Source organism: Trachypithecus francoisi, unplaced genomic scaffold (genome assembly GCF_009764315.1).
Source record: "Trachypithecus francoisi isolate TF-2019V2 unplaced genomic scaffold, Tfra_2.0 Lachesis_group9, whole genome shotgun sequence".
Taxonomy (NCBI): Eukaryota; Metazoa; Chordata; class Mammalia; order Primates; family Cercopithecidae; genus Trachypithecus; species Trachypithecus francoisi.
This window is the reverse complement of record NW_022681474.1, coordinates 20,188,442-20,212,306: the sequence shown is the minus strand read 5'-3', so window position 1 is coordinate 20,212,306 and position 23,865 is coordinate 20,188,442. Positions and strand designations below refer to the sequence as shown.

At 39.8% G+C, this 23,865-nt stretch overlaps 1 protein-coding gene across 1 annotated transcript in view; it reads right to left on the bottom strand.

The window, feature by feature from the left end:
• The window catches only part of MRC1 (mannose receptor C-type 1), a 104,879-nt gene that overhangs the window by 43,481 nt on the left and 37,533 nt on the right, over positions 1-23,865 (bottom strand). Inside the window, exons 7-11 of the mRNA XM_033208764.1 lie at positions 20,591-20,776; positions 16,882-17,039; positions 13,719-13,829; positions 4,055-4,170; positions 1,913-2,061 (exon numbers count right to left, since the gene is read on the bottom strand). Coding sequence (XP_033064655.1) covers positions 1,913-2,061; positions 4,055-4,170; positions 13,719-13,829; positions 16,882-17,039; positions 20,591-20,776 — 720 coding nt within the window. The remainder of the gene's footprint in view (positions 1-1,912; positions 2,062-4,054; positions 4,171-13,718; positions 13,830-16,881; positions 17,040-20,590; positions 20,777-23,865) is intronic.

Genomic DNA, 23,865 nt, shown 5'->3' with positions numbered 1-23,865 from the left:
CTCCTCCTGAAGCTGTAAACTCAGCCAAAGAGGCCAGCCACCGTCCTTCCATTAAGGATATACCATGACAATGGTTGCAACTGGGTTCTGTTCCAGTTCCAACTATTGTTTTTCACTAAGGACATTCCAGGGCTCACTCCTCAGAATCCTGCTGCTGGATGACACCACAGGCAAACTTAAGCAGTTTCACTTACAGAGTAAGACTTATCACTACTGCCAAGATGTGTTTTTAAAGTGTGTACTCAGCTCTTAATACACCATCCAGTTACTTCTTAAATCAACTGAAATCTTGCCATGGTTCAGAAAGTTCAATAATTCCATAAACAAGAATCACACTATTTAGGTTACTGATCTGTTTCCCTTATTGAAAACTGAGAATACAAATTATAGAACACTGAAGATTAGGATGTATTAGGTCAGGTAGTAAATTGATAGACTTGAGCTATTATTTTTTAGCTTTTCACCCAAGTACAATGAAATATTTGCTATAAGGGATGTTGAAATTTCTCTGTGTGTGGTCATACTAAACAATGTTGTGTGCTAGTGATACCACTGTATACAAAGTCAAAGAATCTTTCAGAGACTATTTCAGAAACAACTTACAACATCTTACTAGAGAAGGTAAATCAAAATATAGAGAGAGGCAAGCAGGGTGGTGCGAGTGTAATAGCACAGATTTGGGGATGACACAGATTAGTGTAAATCCGTGCTTGGAAACTTTCTAGTCACATAAACTTCCTGAGTCTCAGTTTCCACTTTTTTTTTTTTCTTTTAATGGAGTTTTGCTCTTGTCGCCCAGGCTGGAGTACAATGGCACAATCTCAGCTCACTGCAACCTCCGCCTCTCAGATTCAAGTGATTCTCCTGCCTCAGCCTCCCAAGTAGCTGGGATTACAGGCATACACCACTGCACTTGGCTAATTTTTGTATTTTTAGTAGAGATGGGGTTTCACTATGTTGGCCAGGCTAGTCTTGAACTCCTGACCTCAGGTGATCTTCCCGCCTCCTCCTCCCAAAGTGTTGGGATTATAGCCACTGCGCCTGACCTCCACTTCTTTTAAATGAAGATACTGAAGCCAGGTAACTGGCAGGGTTTTTATGAGGATAAAATAAAATCCAAGGCAAATAAAAGACTAAACATGGTAGCACATGGAAGATACGGAAATAACGAGCTCTGCATGAGCAATGTCCTTTGCTGCACCACCCAAGCACTCTAATATTTCAACTCCTAATTGCCCTGAAAAGTTTTATGTCCATTTAATACAGTTTTAGGTTTTCAGAAATAAGTCAACCAGGACAGGCACAGTGGCTCACTCCTGTAACCCCAGCACTTTGCGAGGCCGAGGCAAGTAGATCACTTGAGGCCAGGAGTTCGAGACCAGCCTGGCCAACATGGTGAAACCCCGTTTCTACTAAAAATACAAAAATCAACCAGGCGTGGTGGTACATGCCTGTGGTCCCAGCTACTCGGGAGGCTGAGGCACGAGAATTGCTTGAACCTGGAAGGTTGAGGTTGCACTTAGCCAAGATGGTGCCACTGCACTCCAGCCTGAGCGACCGAGTGAGGCTCTGTCTCAAAAAAAAAAAAAAAGAAAGAAGTCAACCATTTGAAACATTTGTGACCACTGAGAATTTCATGAATAGGTTTTAAGTAGACCAGTACCAGATAACCTAGCAAGATACCTAGCAAACTTTTCTTCCTTTTTTCTTTAGAACACTAAACTTATTGGGAAATTTTGGGGGCGGTGGGGGGAGAAGAAAAGAAAAAACAAAAAGAGAATGAAATATAAACTGTTACTAAAAGCATGATTAATTTACCTAGTCTATTTGGAGAGGTACCCGGAGGAATAACAGACTTTATCCAACGGATTCGTAGGGTGAACGCAACCCTCAACCTAAGCGCTGCCCATACCTGGCATATCCGAATTCCAGTGGGTGAACCGAACCTCTTCCTCGATGGTCCATTGAAAAGTTCCTTTGGTTTGTATATCTGAAAGTCCTGTCCAGAAATATTTTTCAGGCCTTAAGCCAACGAAACTAGTCAGGAATGCTTGTTCATATCTTTAAAAAGAAGAATTAACATTCAATTCAGTTTTCAAAACATTTATGCCAATTTTCAAAATTATCAATATGAAAACTATCTCAGTTCCATGTTTCAGCTATAATTGAATTGGTAATTCAAATATATTGTGTTATATCTGTATGTCATCTACATTATACACATTTTCACCAAGGAAATGTGAGCTTATGATGGAAAAATACCATATAACTGAGTATATAAAATCATTCAGATATACTCAAACCAACTCCCTCTAGCCCTCGCCAGCCCCTCTGCCTCTTCTAAAAATATCACAGAATTTTGAGAATACAAAGAAGAAAACTATTGCGTTTTAAAATACAGTGTTTTAAAAAATCAGTCCACTCTTCAAATAGTTCTACTGAATTATTGATTAAGCAAGTTCAAGGTTAGTAACGTTATCAAGGATAATACCCATGGAATAATCTGCATGAATTTCCCCGCTCAATTTTATTCTCTCATATCTCAGCTCTGAAACAAAAGAGAAAATTATCAAGACATATAGAGAAGCAGAGACTCAATCTCCAGAAAGAATGAGAAGCAGAATCATGAATTCCAACACTCTCTCCCTTTGGATTCTTGTCTGTGCATTTGGCATTAATCTGGGAACAATAAAATTCGGTTGACAAGGCACCAAAAATGTGTCTGAAATGACAAACCAAACAATGGAGGCGGCAACATAGGCAAAAATCTGTCTTTCAAGACAAAGAAAAATGGTGTCTGAAGTTTCCAGGAACGAAGAGAGTTGTAGATGACTTCAGAGAGAGCAGGAAGATAATACAGAGAAACCTAACAGCAATACAACATTTTATTTGACCATAGTGTAAATCATTTTATTCCCTAAACAAAACAAACCAAAAAAATTAAAAGTTCCAAACTCGATTTAGTTTCCTTAAATGTCTCTAAACCATATTTAACAACTCAGTTAGTGAACTCCTGAGGATAAATATTACAGAAGTTACATAAGGAAAAAAATATAGTGAAATCATGTACATAATACTCCAATAGACCAAAAGATCAATTATAGTGCAGACCAGAGTATGATCTCATGGTACCTAAAGGTGAGCAGTTCACCTCACTCACAGAAGATAAAAAGTACCTATGTTCTGAGTTTTAGATGTCAGCATCGTATTAGGGTTCTACTACCATATATTAGACATTTCATTACACATGAAAGCAGCATGTGGATAGAAATACAGTTCTTTTATAAAAACTATGAAAGGTTATGACATCTCTCATTTTTATCCAAAGATTTTTAATATCAACAGTATCCCCTACATGTTACTCGGTCTGCCTCGAAACTCCAGTAAATATAACTTATTGTACTAAAACTCCATAATTTTGTTACTTCTTTACTGCAAGTGAAATAGATACTTCTCCATTTTTGGAAACTTTCTTCTGTGGCTAATCTAGAGATTTGCGTAGAGTAGGTGAAGAGTAAATAAATAAATCTTAAAAATAGATGGGACCGTAGAGATAAAAAATCACATAAACTTCTCTATGTCCGTGTGATTTTCCTGACCGATGAGTCTGTTAACCTAGCAAACCAAAGAATGGAAGAATGGAAAGAATGAATGAATTATTCAGTAAATCTCTTTGCCTTCTTTTTTGGTGGACAGAGTGGTAAAGATATAACGTGATTTTGAGCTGGTAACTTTTAGTTACTTTCCTGCTTTAAAAAATTCAACATATAATGGATCATTAAAAAGTTAGCTCTATAAACTACATTTACTAGATTATTATTTGTAAACTGTTCTGAATGTTGCTTTATATTACTAAATTTAGCAAAAACGGTTTATAATGTTTGCAATGAGGAATCCAAATAAGAATATTATTTTTAATGTTTCTACCTTTACAAATCATACCTCAAGATCACACATAGTATACACAGAAATTTAGAGTACGTTCATACTTGGGCTTTTCTGAAACTTTTTTCTATTTGACATATTTTTAAATGAAATTAAAATAGTTACATACCTGTCTTCAATAGTTGTTAAATAAGCATTCTCATTATTACAGGTTTGGTTTGCTTCTGCAAATGTTGAAAGCGTATGTCCAATCATATAGCAGTAAAAGTGATGTTTTTTCCAGCCCTATTAATGTTATCAAGCAATGAATAAATGAGCAGAGTTCATGCATATATATTATAAAATATTATTATTATTATTATTATTTGAGATGGAGTTTTGCTCTTGTTGCCCAGGATGGAATGCAATGGTGCAATCTTGGCTCATTGCAACCTCCGCCTCCCAGGTTCAAGCAATTCTCCTGCCTCAGCCTCCAGAGTAGCTGGGATTACAGGCACATGCCACCACACCTGGCCACTGTGCCCGGCCTTAGAAAATATTATTTTAATACTTTTTCTATCATGAAACTATTGGATAAACAATAGGAATGTCTAAAGAACACAACTCTGGGGGGCGGAGCAAGATGGCCGAATAGGAACAGCTCCAGTCTTCAACTCCCAGCGCGAGCGACACAGAAGACCGGTGATTTCTGCATTTTCAACTGAGGTACTGGGGTCATCTCTCTAGGGAGTGCCGGACAATCGGTGCTGGTCAGCTGCTGCAGCCTGACCAGCGTGAGCTGAAGCAGGGCGAGGCATCGCCTCACCTGGAAGCGCAAGGGGGAAGGAAATCCCTTTTCCTAGCGAGGGGAACTGAGACACACAACACCTGGAAAATCGGGTAACTCCCACCCCAATACTGCGCTTTAAGGAAACAGGCACACCAGGAGAATATATCCCATACCTGGCCGGGAGGGTCCCACGCCCACGGAGCCTCCCTCACTGCTAACACAGCCGTCTGCAGCGATCTATCCGCAAGGCAGCAGCGAGGCTGGGGGAGGGGCGCCCGCCATTGCTGAGGCTTAAGTAGGTAAACAAAGCCGCTGGGAAGCTCGAACTGGGTGGAGCTCACAGCAGCTCAAGGAAGCCTGCCTGTTTCTGTAGACTGTACCTCTGCGGACAGCGCACAGCTGCAGTCCATTAGGGGAAAGAGCGGGGCCGTGGCAGACGCGAACGACTCTGTCTGACAGCTTTGGGGAGAGCCGTGGATCTCCTAACGCGGAGGTTGAGATCTGAGAACGGACAGACTGCCTGCTCAGGTGGGTCCCTGACCCCTGAGTAGCCTAGCTGGGAGACATCCCCCACTAGGGGCAGTCTGACACCCCACACCTCACAGGGTGGCGTCACCCCTGAGAGGAAACTTCCAAAGAAAGAATCAGACAGGTACACTCGCTGTTCAGCAATATTCTATCTTCGGCAACCTCTGCTGCTGACACCCAGGCAAACAGGGTCTGGAGTGGACCTCAAGCAATCTCCAACAGACCAACAGACAGTCCTTCTGACTGTCAGACGGAAAACTATCAAACAGGAAGGACACCTATACCAAAACCCCATCAGTACGTCACCATCATCAAAGACCAGAGACAGATAAAACCACAAAGATGGGGAAGAAGCAGGGCAGAAAAGCTGGAAATTCAAAAAATAAGAGCGCATCTCCCCCTGCAAAGGAGCGCAGCCCATCGCCAGCAACGGATCAAAGCTGGTCAGAGAATGACTTTGACGAGATGAGAGAAGAAGGCTTCAGTCCATCAAACCTCTCAGAGCTAAAGGAGGAATTACGTACCCAGCGCAAAGAAACTAAAAATCTTGAAAAAAAAGTGGAAGAATTGACAGCTAGACTAATTAATGCAGAGAAGATCATAAACGAAATGACAGAGATGAAAACCATGACACGAGAAATACGTGACAAATGCACAAGCTTCAGTAACCGACTCGATCAACTGGAAGAAAGAGTATCAGCGATTGAGGATCAAATGAATGAAATGAAGCGAGAAGAGAAACCAAAAGAAAAAAGAAGAAAAAGAAATGAACAAAGCCTGCAAGAAGTATGGGATTATGTAAAAAGACCAAATCTACGTCTGATTGGGGTGCCCGAAAATGAGGGGGAAAATGGAACCAAGTTGGAAAACACTCTTCAGGATATCATCCAGGAGAACTTCCCCAACCTAGTAGGGCAGGCCAACATTCAAATTCAGGAAATACAGAGAACGCCACAAAGATACTCCTCCAGAAGAGCAACTCCAAGACACATAATTGCCAGATTCACCAAAGTTGAAATGAAGGAAAAAATCTTAAGGCAGCCAGAGAGAAAGGTCGGGTTACCCACAAAGGGAAGCCCATCAGAATAACAGCAGACCTCTCGGCAGAAACTCTACAAGCCAGAAGAGAGTGGGGGCCAATATTCAACGTTCTTAAAGAAAAGAATTTTCAACCCAGAATTTCATATCCAGCCAAACTAAGCTTCATCAGTGAAGGAGAAATAAAATCCTTTACAGATAAGCAAATGCTTAGAGATTTTGTCACCACCAGGCCTGCCTTACAAGAGACCCTGAAGGAAGCCCTAAACATGGAAAGGAACAAGCGGTACCAGCCATTGCAAAAACATGCCAAAATGTAAAGAACATCGAGGCTAGGAAGAAATTGCATCAACTACCGAGCAAAATAACCAGTTAATATCATAATGACAGGATCAAGTTCACACATAACAATATTAACCTTAAATGTCAATGGACTAAATGCTCCAATTAAAAGACACAGACTGGCAAACTGGATAAAGAGTCAAGACCCATCAGTCTGCTGTATTCAGGAGACCCATCTCACATGCAGAGACATACATAGGCTCAAAATAAAGGGATGGAGGAAGATCTACCAAGCAAATGGAGAACAAAAAAAAGCAGGGGTTGCAATCCTAGTCTCTGATAAAACAGACTTTAAACCATCAAAGATCAAAAGAGACAAAGAAGGCCATTACATAATGGTAAAGGGATCAATTCAACAGGAAGAGCTAACTCTCCTAAATATCTATGCACCCAATACAGGAGCACCCAGATTCATAAAGCAAGTCCTTAGAGACCTACAAAGAGACTTAGACTCCCATACAATAATAATGGGAGACTTCAACACTCCACTGTCAATATTAGACAGATCAACGAGACAGAAAGTTAACAAGGATATCCAGGAATTGAACTCATCTCTGCACCAAGCGGACCTAATAGACATCTATAGAACTCTCCACCCCAAATCAACAGAATATACATTCTTCTCAGCACCACATCGCACTTATTCCAAAATTGACCACATAATTGGAAGTAAAGCACTCCTCGGCAAATGTACAAGAACAGAAATTATAACAAACTGTCTCTCAGACCACAGTGCAATCAAACTAGAACTCAGGACTAAGAAACTCAATCAAAACCGCTCAACTACATGGAAACTGAACAACCTGCTCCTGAATGACTACTGGGTACATAACGAAATGAAAGCAGAAATAAAGATGTTCTTCGAAACCAATGAGAACAAAGATACAACATACCAGAATCTCTGGGACACATTTAAAGCAGTGTGTAGAGGGAAATTTATAGCACTAAATGCCCACAAGAGAAAGCAGGAGAGATCTAAAATGGACACTCTAACATCACAATTAAAAGAACTAGAGAGGCAAGAGCAAACACATTCAAAAGCTAGCAGAAGGCAAGAAATAACTAAGATCAGAGCAGAACTGAAGGAGATAGAGACACAAAAAACCCTCCAAAAAATCAATGAATCCAGGAGTTGGTTTTTGAAAAGATCAACAAAATTGACAGACCGCTAGCAAGACTAATAAAGAAGAAAAGAGAGAGGAATCAAATAGTTGCAATAAAAAATGATAAAGGGGATATCACCACCGACCCCACAGAAATACAAACAACCATCAGAGAATACTATAAATGCCTCTACGCAAATCAACTAGAAAATCTAGAAGAAATGGATAATTTCCTGGACACTTACACTCTCCCAAGACTAAACCAGGAAGAAGTGAATCCCTGAATAGACCAATAGCAGGCTCTGAAATTGAGGCAACAATTAATAGCCTACCCACGAAAAAAAGTCCAGGACCAGATGGATTCACAGCTGAATTCTACCAGAGGTACAAGGAGGAGCTGGTACCATTCCTTCTGAAACTATTTCAATCAATAGAAAAAGAGGGAATCCTCCCCAACTCTTTTTATGAGGCCAACATCATCCTGATACCAAAGCCTGGCAGAGACACAACAAAAAAAGAGAATTTTAGACCAATATCCCTGATGAACATCGATGCAAAAATTCTCAATAAAATACTGGCAAACCGGATTCAGCAGCACATCAAAAAGCTTATCCACCATGATCAAGTGGGCTTCATCCCTGGGATGCAAGGCTGGTTCAACATTCGCAAATCAATAAACGTAATCCAGCATATAAACAGAACCAAAGTCAAGAACCACATGATTATCTCAATAGATGCAGAAAAGGCTTTTGACAAAATTCAACAGCCCTTTATGCTAAAAACGCTCAATAAATTCGGTATTGATGGAACGTACCTCAAAATAATAAGAGCTATTTATGACAAACCCACAGCTAATATCATACTGAATGGGCAAAAACTGGAAAAATTCCCTTTGAAAACTGGCACAAGACAGGGATGCCCTCTCTCACCACTCCTATTCAACATCGTGTTGGAAGTTCTGGCTAGGGCAATCAGGCAAGAGAAAGAAATCAAGGGTATCCAGTTAGGAAAAGAAGAAGTCAAATTGTCCCTGTTTGCAGATGACATGATTGTATATTTAGAAAACCCCATTGTCTCAGCCCAAAATCTCCTTAAGCTGATAAGCAACTTCAGCAAAGTCTCAGGATACACAATTAATGTGCAAAAATCACAAGCATTCTTATACACCAGTAACAGACAAGCAGAGAGCCAAATCAGGAATGAACTTCCATTCACAATTGCTTCAAAGAGAATAAAATACCTAGGAATCCAGCTTACAAGGGATGTAAAGGACCTCTTCAAGGAGAACTACAAACCACTGCTCAGTGAAATCAAAGAGGACACAAACAAATGGAAGAACATACCATGCTCATGGATAGGAAGAATCAATATCGTGAAAATGGCCATACTGCCCAAGGTGATTTATAGATTCAATGCCATCCCCATCAAGCTACCAATGAGTTTCTTCACAGAATTGGAAAAAACTGCTTTAAAGTTCATATGGAACCAAAAAAGAGCCCGCATTGCCAAGACAATCCTAAGTCAAAAGGACAAAGCTGGAGGCGTCACGCTACCTGACTTCAAACTATACTACAAGGCTACAGTAACCAAAACAGCATGGTACTGGTACCACAACAGAGATATAGACCAATGGAACAGAACAGAGTCCTCAGAAATAATACCACACATCTACAGCCATCTGATCTTTGACAAACCTGACAAAAACAAGAATTGGGGAAAGGATTCCCTATTTAATAAATGGTGCTGGGAAAATTGGCTAGCCATAAGTAGAAAGCTGAAACTGGATCCTTTCCTTACCCCTTATACGAAAATTAATTCAAGATGGATCAGAGACTTAAATGTTAGACCTAATACCATAAAAACCCTAGAAGAAAATCTAGGTAGTACCATTCAGGACATAGGCATGGGCAAGGACTTCATGTCTAAAACACCAAAAGCAACGGCAGCAAAAGCAAAAATTGACACATGGGATCTAATTAAACTAAAGAGCTTTTGCACAGCAAAAGAAACTACCATCAGAGTGAACAGGCAACCTACAGAATGGGAGAAAATTTTTGCAACCTACTCATCTGACAAAGGGCTAATATCCAGAATCTACAAAGAACTCAAACAAATATACAAGAAAAAAACAAACAACCCCATCAAAAAGTGGGCAAAGGATATGAACAGACATTTCTCAAAAGAAGACATCCATACAGCCAACAGACACATGAAAAAATGCTCATCATCACTCGCCATCAGAGAAATGCAAATCAAAACCACAATGAGATACCATCTCACACCAGTTAGAATGGCAATCATTAAGAAGTCAGGAAACAACAGGTGTTGGAGAGGATGTGGAGAAATAGGAACACTTTTACACTGTTGGTGGGATTGTAAACTAGTTCAACCATTATGGAAAACAGTATGGCGATTCCTCAAGGATCTAGAACTAGATGTACCCTATGACCCAGCCATCCCACTACTGGGTATATACCCAAAGGATTATAAATTACTCTACTACAAAGACACATGCACACGTATGTTTATTGCGGCACTATTCACAATAGCAAAGACTTGGAATCAACCCAAATGTCCATCTGTGACAGACTGGATTAAGAAAATGTGGCACATATACACCATGGAATACTATGCAGCCATAAAAAGGATGAGTTTGTGTCCTTTGTAGGGACATGGATGCAGCTGGAATCCATCATTCTTAGCAAACTATCACAAGAAGAGAAACCAAACACCGCATGTTCTCACTCATAGGTGGGAACTGAACAATGAGATCACTTGGACTCGGGAAGGGGAACATCACACACTGGGGCCTATCATGGGGAGGGGGGAGGAGGGAGGGATTGCATTGGGGAGTTATACATGATATAAACGTCATGCACATGTACCCTAGAACTTAAAGTATAATAAAAAAAATAAAATAAAATAAAATAAAATAAAAAAAAAAAAAAAAAAAAAAAAAGAACACAACTCTGAAGAATCTGAAATGCAATGAAAATTATATACATAAACGAATAAAAGAAACAGTAGTATATCATTCCTCTTATGACAAATTATGCACGTAATTGGGGGCAATCATGTGCCCTTCTAATGTATCCTGCTTCTAATGTATCCTGCAACAAAAACTATTTGTGAAATGTTCACTGAGGAAACTGAACAGAATGGCTAAGATACCAGTTTTAGAATAGGTAACCACAGGAAAGAATTTGGGGAAGGGCAAGCCTAGTTGCCTATGGAAGACAATACTAGAAGATAGGTATAAAGCTACATCATTTGGTCATAGGAGACCACTTTTCAAACTTCAGGCAGCATGATTCAGCATTGTTCCTCCTTCTCCCATACTCCAAATACACAGAAATGGCCAGGCATAATGGCTCATGCCTGTAATCCCAGCACTTTGGGAGTCCAAGGTGGCAGGATGGCTTGAGCCCAGGAGTTCAAGACCAGCCTGGGCAACATAGGGAGTCCCTATCTTTACAGAAAATTTTATAACATTAGCTAGGCATGATGGCATGTGCCTGTAGTCCCAGCTACTTGAGAAGCTGAGGCAGGAGGATTGACTGAGCCAAGGAGGTTGAGGCTACAGTGAGCCACAATCAATCACACCACTGCACGCGAGCCTGGGTGACAAAGTGAGACCCTGTCGAAAGAAAGAAAGAAGGAAGGAAGGAAGGAAGGAAGGAAGGAAGGAAGGAAGGAAAGAAAAGAAAAGAAAAGAAAAGAAAAGAAAAGAAAAGAAAAGAAAAGAAAGATGGAAAGAAAGAAAGAAATGCTAAATAAAAACATAACAATAAATGAAAAATCCATACTAGAGTTTGAGAGGAAGAAGGGGGAAATCTCCAGATACCCAAATTTAGTAGAATACTAAAAGCTGAATGGAAAATGCACAAACTAAATTGTTGTTGGCCAAGGACATATGAGATCCTTAATTAAGGTCCTAGGGGCTATGGTGTTAGTGTCCACACAGAATATGATATTTGGCCTTTGTCTCACTTGAGGCAGGGAGTTGAAACTGAGGTCCTTGTATAAAAATGATACCACTAACCCCTATAACCCCTTGGTTAAAGGAGAACTAGAACATTCTGCCCACAGAACTGGGAAATGACAGTGTCTTATCATCTACCTGGGGTTCTGAGTACCAGAAAAAAACAATTCCTCAGTTTGAAAATAAATACCAAGTTTGTGCCGCAGATGAGTGACAGTTCCAAGTTTATGCTATCCACATTGCATGGGAATCCACAGCCAAAAAATTAAAGTCATACTTAATCTGTAAAAGGAGAATCTCTAAAGCACTCCAAGAAGTAGAATGCAAAACCACACATCAGAAATATGCCCACCAACCAGGTCAAGAGAGACTGTGACGTTTGGAGAGACGGGTGGGGATGGAGAGATCACTAAATCACAACCAAAAACAACAAACTGGCCAGGAGCAGTGGCTCACACCTGTAATCCCAGCGCTTTGGAAGGACGAGGCGGGTGGATCACTTGAGGTCAGGAGTTCAAGACCACCCTGGCCAACATGGTGAAACCCTGTTTCTACTGAAAATGCAAAAATTAGCTGAGCGTGATGGCACACGCCTATAGTCCCAGCTACTTGGGAGGCTGAGGCAGCAGAATTGCGTGAACCCATGTGGTGGAGGTTGTGGTGAGCTGAGATCGTGTCACTGCATTCCAGCCTGGACAACAGAGCAAGACTCTGTCTCAAAAACAACAACAACAACAAACCATATGAGAAAACAATCCATTTTAAGGAAGAGTCAACAACAGGTGTTTTTAAAGTGGTAAAGTTGTTTAAACTCTTTGTGCTTCAGTTTCCTCTTCTTTTTAATCAGGACTATAATATTAATCCTGTAAATCTATTAGAATGCAATAATTGTACTTGATAAAGGACTGCTATTATTTTATTTTTATTATCATCCTAATGATTAAACAGGATTATTATCAAGATTTTAGATGTGTAGGAAAATAGAAAAAATAAAACTTAGATTGATTAAAAGTAATAAAAATGTAAGGTTTGTTATTTTTAGAAAATGACAGTAATATACAAACTATTGTGCAAGCATATGATCAGGCAAAGAATATGAACGTATGTTGGAACTGAAACAAAGGATAGTGGTCTAGGGACAGGAGACCTGGGTTATAACCTTGCCTCTGTTTCAATCAGAAAGCTACATTGCTTCTCTGTGCTGAAGTTTCCAGAATTCAAAACTTAGAAGAGGAACTTTGAAATCACCCAGGTCCTTTGTGCCTCTTCCATGCTATGATTTTCCATTATCTGCTCTATTTCTTTATGGTTTATTTTTATAGTAGCAAATTATCCATTTTCTGGTACGTATTATAAGATTATGTGACCACAACGTAATACTCTCGGGAAAAAAAAATAGCTTCTACTTCGTTTCTATTCAAAGAAAATGAGAAAGGAGAAAAGAGGAAGTAGTAATCAAACAGAAAAATGAAAACCATAAACCCTGTGTTTTTGAAGCTTCTGTGTGCTTTAAAAAACTAGTTCACAGGGACCACTGAGTTAATGTGGGTACCAGTTGGAGGTTGGATTTCCTACCTCCCCACTGCAGTGACCTACTGAGAAGAATCCTCTCCAGGAGATGCCTCATAAGAAATATTATAAATGGGGAAAAATGACTAAGGATCGTTTGCTATCAGCAACTTGCGGGTATCTACCGGAAATGTTCTTAACAACCCATAGGATGACAGACTGTAGTAGACTATGGATGACACCTTCTCCCGTGGCCTGTCCTCAACTTAGCCAGACTCCCTCTGATGTGCCATTTTTAGTTCCTGTTCTCTCTCTTCCAATTCCCGAGACATCCTGAAAGGAGCTACTGGCCTTGTGTATCTCCATATCAACTATAGAGAATTTCCAAAGAAAACTTTAAGGAGAACAGTGAGATCAAACACTAACAATAAGCCACTGAAGATTGAGACAGCGGAAACCCTTGGCTACTGCAATAACAAGGCACTTTCACACATAAAAATAAAGCCAACTGTATCAATTCACATGTGCTCAGCTTAAGTCACTGTGGGCATGGCGCACTCACTTTCTTGCAGCCTTCTTCGACTTCCACTATTTCTGGACTTTGGCTTCGTGATTTCATCTTGCAGATGTAGCCAAGAGGCCACTCACAGCCCCGATCTGCCCAGTACCCATCCTGCAGGGAGCAGAGAGAAAAAAAATAAAGGATTATCAGTTGTTTTTTTTTTTTTTGAGACAGAGTCTCACTCTGTCCCCCAGGCTGGAGTGCAGTGGCATGATCTTGGCTCATAGCAACCTCCGCCTCCCAGGTTCAAGTGATTCTCCTGCCTCAGCCCCCCAAGTAGCTAGGATTACAGGCACCCACCACCACGCCCTGCTAATTTTTTGTATTTTTAGTAGAGACGGGGTTTCACCATGTTGGACAGGCTGGTCTCAAACTCCTGACCTCAGGCAATCCGCCCACCTTGGCCTCCCAAAGTGCTGGGATTACAGGCGTGAGCCACTGTGCCCGGCCAGTTTTAGACTTTGATGTTATTTTCTTGTAACTGTGCCTCAGAGGAGGAAAATTAAGATCCAAGGTTATTGAGAGAAAACAGCATCTACCAAAAGGAAAGGTAATTGACATGTTCACATGTAAACAGTAATTTTGACTCTGGCTACAAACATGTAAAAAGAGATTGGAACCCCAGTATGAATTTATATCTGAGATGTCCAAGCCACTGTTTAGAGGAATCCAGGGAGAAATTAAAAATGTCTATAAGTCCTTAGATGATGGTGCTCACAAAAGGTTTGCATGCAGCCTCTTCATCAGTCTCTGCAGTCAGCTCTGTCTTCAAATTAATCAAGTTCATATAAGCCATCCAGAAAAATCTCCCACACCCAACACACCAAACTTGAAAACATCATGAAACCGCAGTCATCTTTCCTCCCTTCTTCCTATTTCTACCGATGAGTTTTCTCCTGGATCTGAGGCTCAATCTTCCACTTTATTTCAGATTCTATCCTCTCCTTTTTCCTTTGAGATTTCATGTTAACAGGACCTCTCCTTTCCTTCCCTTTGCTGCTAACATCTTGAAAAAAATGTTTTCTGGGCCAAGCATGGTGGCTCACGCCTATAATCCCAGCACTTTGGGAGGCCGAGGCGGGTGGATCACCTGAGGTCAGGAGTTCAAGACTAGCCTGGCCAACATGGTGAAACCCTGTCTCTACTAATAATACAAAAAAATTAGCTGAGTGTGGTGGCACACACCTGTAATTTTGGCTACTCAGGGGGCTGAGGCAGGAGAATCACTTGAACTCTCGAGGCAGAGGTTGCATTGAGCCAAGATTGTGCCATTGCACTCTAGCCTGGGCAGCAAGAGCAAAACTCCATCGCAAAAAATAAATAAATAAATAAAAATGTTTTCTGTATTGTCTGTCTTTAATGCCCCATCTCTTAGTCGGTCTCGGCCCAATGCAATCTAATATGGAAGCCTTTAGCCAGAGTAATATTTATAAATTGCCACTTTGGTCTTACCCCTCTGAGACAATTCATATTTCTTGAACCTCAGTTCCTACCCATCCTTCCGGCTCTAACTTCATGATTTCAACCACACTGACCTTTCACCTCCTCCAAGCATGCTGCTTTCTGGTTTCTTCTGTCTACTCTTTGGATAGTTAACACCTAATATGTTCTTAAACTTTCAATCCATCACGATAAAAACAACCACAATGACAAAAATAATAGCCACAGTGACAAAAATAAACAACTATAATGACAAAAATTATTGAACAATAAATGTGGGCTGGGAACTGTGTACTATACATGCATTATTTAATACTTATATCCTGGGCCTGGCACAATGGCTCATGCCTGAAATCTCAACACTTTGGGAAAGTGAGGTGGGTGGATTGCTTGAGCTTAAGAGTTCAAGACTAGCTTGGGCAACATGGCAAAACCCCATCTCTACCAAAAATACAAAAACTTAGCCAGGCATGGTGGCATGCACCTGTAGTCACAGCTATTTGGAAGGCCTGAACCCAGGAGGTCAAGACTGCAATGAGCTGAGATTGCACCATTGCACTGAAGCCTGGGTGACAGAGCAAGACTCTGTCTTAAGCAAACAAACCAGAACAACAACAAAACACCTCATATCCACAGGTGAGCTGACTACAGCTCTTATTTCCACTTTGCAAATAAAGGCATCAGTCATGCAGCAAAACCCAGCCTCTTAATCACTGTGTTTATTGTCTATTAATAAAAGATAAATTTGATGACATTTTTCAGTCACTAAGGTCATATTTTAATCATAGACACCATCATTTCATATGACATCTCCATATAAACTGAAAAAAATGAATGTAGCTCCCCAAATACAGGTTCCAGGCCTCATCTACCATAGTTCTAAGTAGCTCTGCATCTACTCGGTGTATATTTATCTCTTATATATATATGGGGCTATGATCTCTTTTTACATATATATACACACACATACATATATATCTCTTGTTACATCTCTTGTAATCATATATATGGCTTATAATCACTTTTTACATGTACCTACATAATCATATATATATGGCTTAATTAGTCAAATGAGAGCTTTGGTATATATATATACACCATTATAATATGGCACTATATATATATATATGGCCATATATATAGTGCCATAGGAACAATATGAGTATTTGTTATAGGCCAATTTCATCCTTGAACCAAAAGTTTCTGTCTGTCGCTTCAGTGATCCTCTTGAAAATTTATCTTTGGGTCGGGCATGGTGGCTCACGCCTGTAATTCCAGCACTTTGGGAGGCTGAGGCAGGCAGATCATGAGGTCAGGAGTTTGAGACCAGCCTAGCCGATATGGTGAAACCCTGTCTCTACTAAAAACACAAAAATTAGCCAGGTGTGGTGGCACGTGCCTGTAGTCCCAGCTACTCGGGAGGCTGAGACAGAAAAATCACTTGAACGAGGGAGGTGGAGGTCACAGTGAGCTGAGATCACGCCACTGCACTCCAGCCTGGGCGACAGAGCGAGACTCCATCACAAAAAAGAAAAAAAAATTTGACTTTGCTAGACAATTGAGAGGGATTCAAGAAATCAAATCTGAATTTTGGTTCACCTTTGATCCATGCCAATTTATGCAGAATAAAAACAATCTAAACAAACATATGTAATTGAGTGGGACAGAAGGAAAAATCCCCTGTGACTTTCGTTATAAATATCAGTAATTCAAGCAGCCTTACCTTGCCTTTCATCACCACACAATCTTCCTGTCTGTTGTTTTCATGGCTTGGTTCTCCACGAAGCCATTTGGTAAATGTTACAGGGGTCCCATCACTCCACTCAAAGTACATTTGAATCTTAATGTCATTTAAGCCGATCCACAATTCATCATTTGGCTCTAAACAGGAAGAAACACACAGTAGTATATACAAGGTTGCTTTCCAAAGGTCGGGGGGGTGGGGTAAAAGGAACAGAAGGCACTCTGCTTCATCAACAGGGCTCTACTTCCCTTGATATGATCACCATCATGAAAGATAGTCCTCATGTGTATTCATCTGACCTACATGCTGTCGACTTAGATGGCAATTACATTTTACCTTGTTAGCTTGAGGTTGTGTAGTGTACTCTTTACATTGTGAATATGACTGTATTCTTTAGCGGAAATATTATAGATTGTATCTCCTGGCAGTTACAAAAACAAAATTGAGGTAGGTCTATTACTATGCTCTATCTTACGAAGCTGCTTTTATTGTTACTAATAATTTACCATGTCAATTGCACTCATATTATTGGAAATATGGTAGCCTATTTATATACATCTATTTGACTATGATTAAATTGATGAATGTTTTAAAATAACAAAAAGTTTAAACAGCTTCTATTTTACTGACTGTTGTTATCAAGAACATTCTAGGTGCTTCCGTTAAAGATCAATCAGTGTACTGAGAGTGAAAAGTATTTATATAGTGAAAGAATTATAAACCAAGAGGTGAGACTTGCGCCTGACATTTGGTAGCTACTTCTTAGGCTGTGCACACAAACGAATCTGTAATCATTTTCACCATGAAATGCCATGAAATTCCAGCAAAACTTCAATAACAAATGAGGTTAAAACCAAAACAACCAATATAGATTTAAAATGTGACCATTTTGTTTTGAAATTCTATGGAGAGCATTATTGATTTTATAAGTAGGTGCCATGCTAAAAATTCCTAAATATCACAACAAAAATGGGACAAAGTTAAAGTCAATGAAGGTTTAAGATGTCATGGCTAAAAGATAAACTTGTCTAAATTAAAAAAAAAAAAAGTTAAAGCGTACACAAATCAATATCTATCTAATTCACGCAACTGGGAGTCCCATCGTGAATGCCTGATGTATGATCATTTAGTGGTATAACACAATTAGTTGCCAAAGTATTGTAAAGATGATGTTGTGGTAGAAAATGAGGAAAATATCACAATATATAAGAATCTCCCTAAGCGGTTTAGTCTCTTCCTCCTGAAAGTTGCCATTCAACTTTGCTTTTGGAGAAGTCGCTGGTTGGCCTGGCGCCAGCCCTGGCAGATGTTTCCAGTGCCGTGGAGAATGAATGACATTGCCAAGAGGATCCTCTTCTTCTTTCACTTGATTTGCAGATCGTGATCTCTTCAGCAACAAATATAGGCTTCCAAGTGACCTCATGTACCCCTCAAAGATTTCAATTGAAGATCAAAGAAAAACTAACCTCCTAAGTCCCGTAATTAGAGTATAGTATTAAGAGTTTTCTAAGACGGGCGGATCACAAGGTCAGGAGATCGAGACCATCCTGGCTACCACGGTGAAACCCCGTCTCTACTAAAAATACAAAAAAACTAGCCGGGCGAGGTGGCAGGCGCCTGTAGTCCCAGCTACTCGGGAGGCTGAGGCAGGAGAATGGCGTAAACCTGGGAGGCGGAGCTTGCAGTGAGCTGAGATCTGGCCACTGCACTCCAGTCCGGGCGACAGAGCGAGACTCCGCCTCAAAAAAAAAAAAAAAAAAAAAAAAAAAAGAGTTTTCTATAAACATATTTCTCACTAAATTGTTCTTCCCCTATAACTCCTTCAATTCCTAAGCACAATCTTGATCCTAGAAAAATATATAAGATGTGAGTATAAAGTTGTTATGCTGATTTTCATCAATCAGTTGGGGAAGTTTATTCATTGGTATAATCACAACTTACGTGTAAAGGTCTCAAAGTATTCACTTGAAATATACTTCCATGATTAATACAAAAGGTATCATCTCAACCATCTAAAATAAATGTCTAGGCTTTTTTTTAGAAACAATAATTTTAACTCTACAACTTTACTCATATTAATATTAATAATATTAATAATTATTATTTATTAATAATATTAATAAAATATTAATATTATTTTATTGCTTAAAATAAAACCTTATCAGTAATTTTAATGGATGGTTTTCTAATTTATTAATTCTCAAGCTGAATTGCAAAGCAACTTTGACCATCCAATTTCCTGAAATAATGATAGCAATAAAAACATCAGGTTTCTTTCTTTTACTACAGTATGTTATAGAAAGTAGAGTTAAATGTGCACTCTAGTTCTACAGCATCCTAACTAACCTGTTTTCTGCTAAATCATTTGCAAACTTTACTGGCTATGACAAGTGCCACACTAAATTTAAGTAACTGTTATTCAGACATATCGGTTCTGATTCCATTATTATCTTCTAGTGTGAATTTTCCAGGATAGGTAGACACAGAATACCCAAGAAATTGTTCATAGGCTGCAGCTGGGCTATTCTTATGGCCTAAGACACTCAATGGGGTCAACGCAGGAGGATGGATATCATTTGACAGGTGCTAGGGGTAGGAGTGTTTCGGGGTCTTTTAAGTCTTTCTCTGGTACTACTCTGTTTTTTTTCTCATCTATTTGTTAATCGCTTTTTCTTCTCCTCCCCCAGCCCCCATCAGTTTCCAAGCACTATGTGTCAGGAAGCTGTCTCCGCCATCTCCACCATCCATTTCCTCTTGTTTTGCTGGGGGGAAATGAAGAGCAGCTGCAGCTATTCAGCAGCCTCATCAGTGGAAGATGAAAATGATCATCATTTAATCAACAAGCACTGCTGAGTGCTCATTATCATTATGCTGTTTCTCAAGTCGCTCGTCTTCGGGACAAGCATTCCCAACTCATTTTATTCATCTATTTTTTTCTTTCTGGTTAGTACATTTTCTATGTATTTTTAATTATGCACCTAAAATTGAGACATACATTTCCTTAGAAAAAAAATTTTTTAGTAGAGACGAGGTCTTACTATGTTCCCTGGGCTGGCCTCAAACTCTTGGGCTTAAGCTATCCTCCCACCTTGGCCTCCCAAAGTGGTGGGATTATAGGCGTGAGCCACTGTATCTTGGCCAAGAAATATATTTCTTTAAAAGGTTTAGGCTGACATCTAACCATTTCAAAAAATAATTCTATATTTTTCACTGTTCAACACCCTCCCAGCATCAGCTAAATTCACAAAGAAGAAAGAAATCCAAAGTTTGAAACAGTCCATTTAGAGATCTTTTTCAGGAGATAAAATATGGACCTAAGAAAAGAAGATACACACATACACACACATAGATAATTCCAAGGAATTAATCATTGTTGACAAGCGTAAGGTAGACTGCTCTGAATCCAGATAATACATTAAAAAATAATGTTTTAAAACTATCTATAAATGGATTACACATTAAAAGAAAAAAATTGAACTATCTTTCAGTGATAAGAATTCTTTCAATTATTATACAATTTTCACATTGTGGCATTTTTAGCATTTGTGATTAAATTCATACGTTGTTCATTGAATGATTAATTTACATTGATTAAATTTGATGTTTCTAATAAAACTTTCCAGAGGTAGGTAGAGAGGGGTGCTCCCAGGATTAAGGCCAAGTATATTATCACTGTCAGGCTTCTCACCATATCCTAGCTGGGAGATAATAAAGTCAAATTCCTCAATGGTGTGGATACTTGCTAGGTCACCACCTTCCTTCCTGCATGTGGTCAGAGCATCTCTCTGGATTTTCTTCTCATCTCTGTGAATCTTGTAACAGTGGCCGGCATATGGCCACCACTGACTAGGACAGTGAGTAGGCACATCACTTTCTGGAAACAAAAAGGAGGGGAGTGGAAAAAATTTTTTAAATATTTGATTAAAACTATAACAATATTTTAATCATTTTATATAATACATGAAACAGCTTATAGTCATTAGGCAAATAAAGGTAATATTTAGTTTTTATTTTTGCGGCATACATATTCACAAAAGATAGACAAGCCATATACTATTTTGTTGGTTTTTAGACAAAACAAAAGAACCTACTTTTTAGTCAAATGGGATATCACCTTATCAATTTTCTTTCTTTCTTTCTTTCTTTCTTTTTTTTTTAAGAGACGAGGTCTCACTCTGTACCCCAGGCTGGAGTGCGGTGGTATGATTATGTCTCATTGCAGCCTCAACCTCCTGGGCTCAAGCAATCCTCCTGCCTCAGCCTCCTGAGTAGCTGCAACTACAGGGCATAAGCCACTGTACTTGGCTACGGGAAATTTCTTTTTAAAAAGTTGTACCTATAACAAAACTACACTAATATATATTAGATTATCTAAATCTTGTCAGCAAACCTGAACTAAGCATCTGTTATGCACTGTTTAAACGCTGGAGGCCTGACAGCTTTGAGGGACTAAACACATCCTCTAAAAGATCTCAATTTACTTTATTCTATGGACATTAGGGAGCTAGTCACTCTTGAGAGGCAGATTCGTGTTGAAGTAGACAGCTGGAATGGTTGGGGGACAAACGGTCCCCAAGGAGCCTCCGCCACCATAGCCACACGAGTCAGCTACCTGTTGCCTCAAAACAAACCCACTACCATTTACTTGCTCCCCAAAACTGACACGTGCTCTTGTAACTAGGAGAGGGATTTGGAGTCAGAACTCGTAAAACCTGAATGTACGGTGAGTTGTGTGATCTTAGGCAAGTCACATCACATGAACAGAAGTAGCCATACAGATGAAAATTTTTAAATGAGATTAATACTAACACTAATATCAAACCACCCACCCTGTGTTCTTCTGAACCAGAAAAGAATGGAGAAAGTGTGCTTGTAAACCACAAACACCACACAATCATTATTTAATTAAACCAGTTGTCAACATCCTCAGGATCGCTACTAATAGCATCAAATTGTATAATCTTGATTATACACTGCAAAAATTTACTTTAGGCCGGGCGCGGTGGCTCAAGCCTGTAATCCTGGCACTTTGGGAGGCCGAGACGGGCGGATCACGAGGTCAGGAGATGGAGACCATCCTGGCTAACACGGTGAAACCCCGTCTCTACTAAAAAATACAAAAAAAAAAACTAGCCGGGCGAGGTGGCGGGCGCCTGTAGTCCCAGCTACTCAGGAGGCTGAGGCAGGAGAATGGCATAAACCCGGGAGACGGAGCTTGCAGTGAGCTGAGATCCGGCCACTGCACTCCAGCCTGGGCGACAGAGCGAGACTTCGTCTCAAAAAAAAAGAAAAAAAGAAAATAAAATAAAAATTTACTTTAATAGTAATGAGCTAGGGCAAACTGACAATAAAGACATTTGAAGGCAGAAACTCACTTTATTCATCCCTGTTGCCTTGAGCCTGGCACGGGGCCTGATACGTATAGGTGTATTGAGTATTGGAAGAGAAAAAAAAATGGAAGTTATAGCTGATATATAGCTGCTTGTTATTACTATTCTAGAGATACTATTTCAAATGGTACTTTGGCAACATGTTTTGCTTAGAGGGGGACTATATTAGCAAATGAAAGTGAACTTATATATTATTTAAGCTCATATTAAATGTTTTCAAATGGCTGCCTTAGTATATGTTCATTATAGGGTAACTTTCTTCACTATTCCTTTAATTCCTGAATTGGTCCTATCTTCCCTTAAAGGTGGAGAGTATCTGAAATATCATTGTTTAAGCCTAGGATTCTGTGCCCCGTAGCCATACAAGGAACTAATCAGTCATGAGGCTCAAATGGTGTACAATTGTAATAAAAATGCATATTTTTAAAAATACAATTTAGATTCTGTGCACTTCCAGTGGTTAAAAAAAAAAAAAAAAAAAAAGGAAGAAAAAGAAAAAGAAAGAAAGGTTAGCACAGCTTTGGAGCCCTCTGGTGGGTTATTTTAATTTTGCTACCCAGGAAATTGACACTAGGATCAGCCAATGCTGAGTCCTTCAAAAACTGAACCGATGGGCCGGGCGCGGTGGCTCAAGCCTGTAATCCCAGCACTTTGGGAGGCCGAGACGAGCGGATCACGAGGTCAGGCCCCATCCTGACACGGTGAAACCCCGTCTCTACTAAAAAATACAAAAAACTAGCCGGGCGAGGTGGCGGGCGCCTGTAGTCCCAGCTACTCGGGAGGCTGAGGCAGGAGAATGGCGTAAACCCGGGAGGCGGAGCTTGCAGTGAGCTGAGATCCGGCCACTGTACTCCAGCCCGGGCGATAGAGCGAGACTCCGTATCAAAAAAAAAAAAAAAAAAAACTGAACCGATGAACTTTAAAAATATTTGAAAGCATGAAAACAACCAACTTGAGTGACATGAAGGGGAGTTCCCTGGGGCAGCCACAGAAGATAGTTTGTTCCTCTAGCCACAGCTAATGTGCTCAGTGGCCACATGTGGTTAGTGCCTGCTAAGCCAGACAGTACAGCCCTAGAGACCTGAGGATTATGGATGAACGGGTTAGTGTTACAAGAATTCACAGGGTTTGAGGTTGAATTCTTGCCTAAGGATGTTGCCAATCCTGTATGTTGCATAATTTGAACTCTGATACGATTTTCCAGGTTCTGGTTTATCTGAGTTTATAGATAAAACAGAATCATTAATCCAGGGAGTATAGAGATGTTCAGAAACTCACGTCAAGCGGTTAGTAAGTGAAGGAGGCATCATAGAGAAATAAGAATGTACTGAGTGTTTGATGAAATGAACAAAATTTTATCTCAGGAAGAAGAGTCATGAATATTTCCATTTTACAGATGAGGATCCCAACCCCGGCAGGTTAAGCAGTAAGGTCAAGTTACAGAATTCTGAGTGCTGTACCAGAGAAACTGTAAAATAACTATTCTCCTCTTTGGCAACATGGAAATTCCAAGTCTTAGAAAGAGAATTGTATGAAGTCTTCCAAAAAGGAAAAAATATACTATTTCTCCTAG